General features: G+C 42.6%; 1 protein-coding gene across 5 annotated transcripts in view; it reads right to left on the reverse strand.

Moving 5' to 3' along the window:
- Positions 1–6,569: 6,569 nt before the first annotated feature.
- NFU1 (NFU1 iron-sulfur cluster scaffold) overlaps positions 6,570–7,331 on the reverse strand; it is a 52,426-nt gene continuing 51,664 nt past the window's right edge. For all 5 annotated transcript variants that reach the window (XM_011985009.1, XM_011985006.1, XM_011985010.1 and 2 more), the window contains one exon: positions 6,570–6,740. In XM_011985009.1, the coding sequence (XP_011840399.1) occupies positions 6,696–6,740 (45 nt within the window). In that variant the 3' untranslated portion in view covers positions 6,570–6,695. The remainder of the gene's footprint in view (positions 6,741–7,331) is intronic.

Consider the following 7,331-nt stretch of genomic DNA (forward strand, 5'->3'; position numbering starts at 1 on the left):
AGTTGCCATTACTAACGCAATGAAGAACCTTGATTGAAAGAGCTATAGTCATTTTTGTTAACCCTTATGTGAATTCCAGTAATAAATAGCAATAAAATTATGAAAATAAAAATTCCTTTGCATAAGAATTTTTGGAGCTACCAAATGGGGAGCTAGGGCACATATGTCCTACTTTTTAGGGAGCTTTGCGGAGAAATGTACCCCAGTGGACAGAGAAGATGGTAGCAAGTATCAAAGGAAAAAGAAATAGGTTGAGCCCCTGCGGCCTATGAAAAGAAATGAGGACAAGAACAAAAGGCACCAATCAAGGTCTCAGAAAGACCCTGTGAGTGAACCCCATTAACCTCCCACAATTCATCCCACACACTCTGGCTCCAGAGGGACCTGTCAAAAATACAAATGTGATCCAGTTTTTCCTTGCTTCCAATTTCGTGGGTACTCTTCACCCACAGGATGAGTACTGGGTTTCCCAATTCAGTGGCAGCACTCCTACAGAGAAGAGCTCTCACAGAGCTCTTCAAGGATGCAGCTCTCACAAATTTATTTCTCACAGTCATGGCGAAAGATGTGCCTAGAGGGCAGAGCTTTCACTGACAAATAATAAATAGAAGCCCACTCAAACTAGATGAAGAAGGGGATTTACTGGCTCACGTAATTGGAACGGACAGAAATACAAACAGCCTTCAGCACATCTATACCCAGGGACAGAATGTTGTCAGAACTCTTGAACTACCTCTCTGACCTCATGGACAGGGAAATAACCCTTAAATAGCTCTGCAATCACATCTTTATAGTTTGCAGCCCAAAAGGAGAGAGAGGCTATTCCTCCATCCTTACTTTTTATATTCTAGACAAGGATTCTGGCCAGTCCAGTGTGAGTCACATGCCCCACTCCTGTGGCAAAGAAGGCAAGACATTGTGATAGGACAGCTCCACCAGAGCCCTATAGAGTCATTCAGCCACATATGGCAAGAGGGAGCAGTTATTCAAAGGAAAGGGGAAGGTGTTGCTAAAAGAACACCAAGAAGGCACACAAAAAAAATACGTCCACCACATCAAGCAAATATGACCTGATTGCCGCCCAGAAAACTTCAGGCTTGAGGACAAAGGATGCTGACTCCAACTAGAAGTTGTGCCCTCCCCAATACTCCTCTCCATGATAGCCCCAAATTTTTCCAGTAGGCAGAAGCTGGGGCAGAGTTTTCTAGCTCTGTGAGAAATTCATTCATTCTACTGCCAAGAAAGTCAACAAATTGAAAACCATGAGATTAACTGGTCCTATCTTTAACCTACTATTTCTGTCCTGTAGGATGTGAACAGACCTACAATAAGGGTGAACCATTCAGGGAGCTGCCTAGAACTGAAAGATCACTTGAAACGTAAGGACACCGAAAAAGTACTATTTTCTAGGGTTTCTTTCAAGGGATACAAAAGTTGCTTCTCTATATCCTATAAGCCCCTAGGGAATAATCACAGATAACACTGATATGGCAAAATGGAGTATATGGCTAGGATTTCCCAAGAGGGGTGCAGATTCCCTCTGGACTGGAAAGCAACCAGCTTCATATTCCTGCACAAAAAAATGGACACACATGTTCATACCACTGCTTTTGTCTACTGTGGTTCTAGACTCTTGCCCATTAGTAAGCACCTATGAAAGCAAGGAAAGCTTCTCCCCTCCCTCAAGTAGGAATACTCAAGAGGGGTATGGGCCCAACTTCCTTAAGACAGAATAGAATAGCTATAATGTGCATAGGCCTTGCAGCCAGAATGCCAGAATTCATGTTCCTGGCTTTTCCACTCAAGTTGCATGGCAATGGACAATGTACTTTTCCTTGTACCTCCATCTTCCAGTTCATAAAAATGGAGACAATAGGCCAGGCACAGTGGCTCATGCCTGTAATCACAGAGCTTTGGGAGTCCAAGGCAGGTGGATCACTTGAGGTCAGGGACCATCCTGGCCAATATGGTGAAACCTTGTCTCTACCAAAAATACAAAAATAGTCGGGCATGGTGGCGCATGCCTGTAATTCCAGAAGAATCGCTTGAACTTGGGAGGAGGAGGTTGCAGTGAGCTGAGATGGTGCCACTGCACTCCAGCCTGGATGACAAAGCAAGACTTCATCTCAAAAATAAAAGGTGGGGGGGGCGGAGGAGGGACAATAGTTAACAATCGCATACGATTAAATGACTTCATAAATGTAAGGTGCTTAGAACAGTGTTTGTGAAAACTTCAGGCTTGAGAACAAAGGATGTTCAATGAATACATGAACATTGAATGTTCAATGAACGTTTGCTATTTTTATATATGTTGCTCTCATATGACTGTATGTCATCCTGTATAGGGCTTCATCTTAATTTTGGTTAGTGAAAAATCCTCAGGCCAGGCGTGGTGGCTCGCACCTGTAATCTCAGCACTTTGGGATGCTGAAGCAGGTGGATCACTTGAGCCCATGAGTTGCAGATCCACCTGAGCAACATGGTGAAATCCTGTCTCTACAAAAAAAAAAAAAAAAAAAAAAAATTAGCTGGGTGTGGTAGTGTGGTAGTGTGCACCTATAGTCCCAACTACTTGGGAGGCGGAGGTGGAAGAATCACTTGAGCATGGGAAGTCAAGGCTGCAGTGACCCACAATCACGCCACTGCACTCCAGCCTGAAGGCAATAGAGTGAGACCCTGTCTCAACAACAACAAAAAAGAAAAACCCCCCAAATGCCTGGTGTACTCTTGACCAATAATCTTAGTTTCAAATACTTATTGAAGCATCCTGTATTTACAAAGTGTTTTCAGAATATTTCATGTAAAATATTTTATAAAAGCTGGACATGGTTGTGCATGCCTGTAGTCCTAGCTACTTGGGAGGCTGAGGCAGGAAGATGGCTTGAGCCCAGGAGTTTGAGGCTGCACTGAGCTATGATTGCACCACTGCAACTCCAGCCTGGGTAACAGGGTAAGACCTCATCTCTATTTTAAAAAGAAAAAGAAAAAATAAATAAATACAAAATATTTTATACATTTTGGGGGTCTCTTGTATGTTTGGGGTTTTTTTTTTAATTTTTGTTTTGGCTAAACACAACTAATAGTGATTATTAGTCTTTCTTTGGGATTATATAGAGAGAAATTCAGTATAAATACTCCAAAATAAAAACCATTACCTGATTAAACTTAGTATTTGAATAGTGGTTCAATTAATTTAAAAATACAAGTTAATTTGTTTTTGTTTTGACATGGAGTCTTGCTGTCATCGAGGCTGGAGTGCAGTTGCGTGATCTCAGCTCACTGCCACCTCTGCCTCCCGGGTTCCAACAGTTCTCCTGCCTCTGCCTCCCGAGTAGCTGGGATTACGGGGCCCATCACCATGCCCAGCTAATTTTTGTATTTTTTTAGTAGAGACAGGGTTTTACCATGTTTGCCAGACTGGTTTCGAACTTCTGACCTCAGGCGATCCACCTGCCTCAGTCTCTCAAAATGCTGGAATTACAGGCGTGAGCCACTGCAGCCGGCATGTTTTCATTTTAAGGTTGACATTTGGCAGTTTACCACAAATGAAAAATTGGTAAAAGTATTTACCAAGTCCTCCATCATTTACCAGTCTCTCAGAATGCAATCAGCTTCAAGTTACAGAATACCTGGTAACAGTAGCTAAAACAAGAAAAACATTTATCTCACGTCATATAAACTCTGAAAATGAGTGTAATTCTTAGTCTGGCCAAAAGGCCAACAATGTCTCAAGGATCCAGGCCCCCCCTTTTTTTCCTTTTTTTTTCTGAGACACAGTCTTGCTGTCGCCCAGGGTGGAGTGCAGTGACATGATCTCAGCTCACTGCAACCTCTACCTCCCAGGCTCAAGTGATTCTCAAGCCTCAGACTCCCTAGCAGCTGGGACTACTAGGTGGCATATGCCACTGCACCAGGCTAATTTTTGTGTTTTTAAGTAGAGATGGGGTTTCACCATGGTGGCCACACTGGTCTCAAACTCTTGGCCTCAAGTGATCTACCCGCTGGGGCCTCCCAAAGTGCTGGGATTATAGGTATGAGCCACCGTGCAAGGCCAAGGATCCAGACCCTTTCTTTGCTCTTTGTTATTCTCAGTGAACAAACTTTTAGTCATGATTACAAGTTGACTATCATTGCTTTGAACATCACACTCTACAGTGTACCAAGCAGGAAGAAAAGGAATGGAGGAAAAAAAAGGGGGGGCCTTCTTTCCAGAGATTAACTCACATACACACTGTCTTAACCAGGAAAGACAATCTTTCCAGAATTCTCCAACAGACTTTCTCTTCCAGTTTACTGGCCAGAGCTAGGTCATATGGCTACCCACAGACTAATGACTTGGAAAAGAAAAATGGAGTTAAAGTGACTGGTTTAATCATAACTTATCCCTTGGGACTGAGGTGAGACCTACTGAGAGGGCCTTCCTTAACAAGAAGTGAGGGTATATGTGAGGGTAGGCAACCAAGAGTTTCTGTGGCATTCTCTATACTACCACTGCCTACTTGTGCACCATTTTCACTTTATACTCAAGCCATACTTAGCTTCTTGAGGTTCCCAAATACATTTCACACTTACAATTCTGATTACACTACTCTTTATGCCTAGAATCCCACACCTTTCCTCCTTGTTCTTCATGGCTGTTAATTTTGTAGAAAATCTTTCCAATACTTTGGCTTCTCAATTGAAGAATTTCCTGGGTTTTTTTTTTTGTTGTTGTTGTTGTTGGTTTGTTTGTTGAGACAGAATCTCACTCTGTCACCCAGGATGGAGTGCAGTGGCACAATCCCAGCTCACTGCAACCTCCACCTCCCAGGTTCAAGGGATTTTCGTGCCTCAGCCTCCTGAGTAGCCGGGATTACAGGCACATGCCACCTCACCCGGCTAATTTTTGTATTTTTAGTAGAGATGGGGTTTCACCATTGGCCAGGCTGGCCTCAAATTCCTTACCTCAAGTGATCTGCCCGCCTCAGCCTCCCAAAGTGTTGGGATTATAGGCGTGAGCCACTGCGCTGGGCCAATTTCCTCTCTTCTAATAATCTAACCCTCCACCCAATTCAGCCTCTTATTTCATGGTCACATCCAAGATATGCCATTACTTGCATCTCATCCACCATGTCAATTTCCTATAGCTTCAACTAAAGGGCAGGTTAAGTTGCCTTGCTTATGAAGCAATTCCCCGTGTCTAAATTAAATTCATACATGGTATCTCCAGGAATGAATTCTCCAACCCTTCTATTTGGTTCAGTGAACCAAAGGATAAAAGTAAAAACTTCAATTCCCAGCACTCACAACTGCTAGAGTTCTTCCTGTTTCCATCACTATCTTAATCTCCTTAATTTGAGGGACTAGAATTCCAGAGATGCAATTTATTACTACTATTTCCCATCTTTCCTTTCCCTGTATTTTCTATTAACTGCAGTCTCTGAATTACTATAGAAAAATGAGAGAGAACGCTAAATCACTCTTTTGGCTACCTGAAAAAGCAGCACTCCTAGAGTAGAAAGTCTGGCATAGTACAGATTATGGATCTCTGAGTCAGAAGCCAGTGGAAGGACCAAAGCAGCTTCTTCTCTCTTCTTCAGCAATTCTGATTCATAAGGTAAAGGCTGGGCATGCTGAGGCAGTTTTTCTAATTCAGCCATCTCCATCTTAACCAATAGAAACTGTGTCCGGATTCTAGAAATTAGTTTCTCAAGCCTCAGACTCCCTAGCAGCTGGGACTACTAGGTGGCATATGCCACTGCACCAGGCTAATTTTTGTGTTTTTAAGTAGAGATGGGGTTTCACCATGGTGGCCACACTGGTCTCAAACTCTTGGCCTCAAGTGATCTACCCGCTGGGGCCTCCCAAAGTGCTGGGATTACAGGCATTAGCCATCACACCCGGCCATTTTTGGAATTTTTTGGTCTTAAGAAGTTCTTTGCTACTTAATTGAGGGCTAGCAGCCAGATACCATTTTTAAAACAGAATTGTTTAGCTGGGGTTTTTTTTTTTGTTTTTTTTTTTTTTTTGAGGGAGTCTCCCTCTGTCACCCAGGCTGGAGTGCAATGGCCGGATCTCAGCTCACTGCAAGCTCCGCCTTCCGGGTTTACGTCGTTCTCCTGCCTCAGCCTCCTGAGTAGCTGGGACTACAGGCGTCCACCACCTCGCCCGGCTAGTTTTTTGTATTTTTTAGTAGAGACGGGGTTTCACCGTGTTAGCCAGGATGGTCTCAATCTCCTGACCTCGTGATCCACCCGTCTCAGCCTCCCAAAGTGCTGGGATTACAGGCTTGAGCCACTGTGCCCGGCCCTAGCTATTTCTTAAGCTAAAAACTTCAGTAAAAATAGTTTTAGATATTTTGCAAAAAGCCATTTTAGAATATTCTAAAAAGCATTCTGTTTCTTCCTGTATGAAAAAAGTAAATAAATTAGATGGGGGGGAAATGTATTTTAAACTCCTTCACACATATGCAAAGGAGCCATGGGAAATGAGGAACAAAAATAAAAATATCCTTGGATAAAATCCACATGTACAGAAGATGATTCAAGAGGTTATAAATAACTCATATGAGGTAAAGCAAACATGTAATATTTATATATCATTCTCTGAAGAGCATATTTTATTAATCTTCAAGTTCCTCAGCATATTAATAATAAAAACTTGATATATATTATCAACAAGTCTGACTGTTGTGCCCAAAGAAAATCCAGATTATTTTAAGGTGAGTTTGCTTCTTTTTCATCTGATTCATCATCCATAACCTAAAACCAAAAAACAAAGACAATTTAAGAATTAAGAAAATGATTAGATTTTGCTATTTTCCTGATTTTAATATTACTTCTTTACCTGATATACTCTGTAACGATGCATGACAAGCCAGTAAGAATAAATCTATTAACAGCCCCAAAGAACAAGGTTTGAATCATAACCTGGTATCCTAAAAACATAAAAGCAAATTAAATATTTGGAAATTAATTAAAGCATTGATCACTTCCCCTTGTCTCAAAGAGGCTACCCACAGCAGAGTCTCAGCTGGGCAGAAAAGACTATAAATAATTAACTGGGACCAGGCACAGTGGCTCATGCCTGTAATCCCAGCACTCTGGGAGACCGAGGCAGGTGGATCATGAGGTCAGGAGATGGAGACCATCCTGGCTAACACGGTGAAACCCCGTCTCTACTAAAAATGCAAAAAATTAGCTGGGCGTGGTAGCGGGCGCCTATAGTCCAAGCTACTAGGGAGGCTGAGGCAGGAGAATGGCGTGAACTGGGGAGGTGGAGATTGCAGTGAGCCGAAATCATGCCACTGCACTCCAGCCTGGTGACAGAGCGAGACTCTGTCTCAAAAAAAA

The sequence above is a fragment of the Mandrillus leucophaeus genome, unplaced genomic scaffold (genome assembly GCF_000951045.1).
Source record: "Mandrillus leucophaeus isolate KB7577 unplaced genomic scaffold, Mleu.le_1.0 Scaffold279, whole genome shotgun sequence".
Classification (NCBI taxonomy): Eukaryota; Metazoa; Chordata; class Mammalia; order Primates; family Cercopithecidae; genus Mandrillus; species Mandrillus leucophaeus.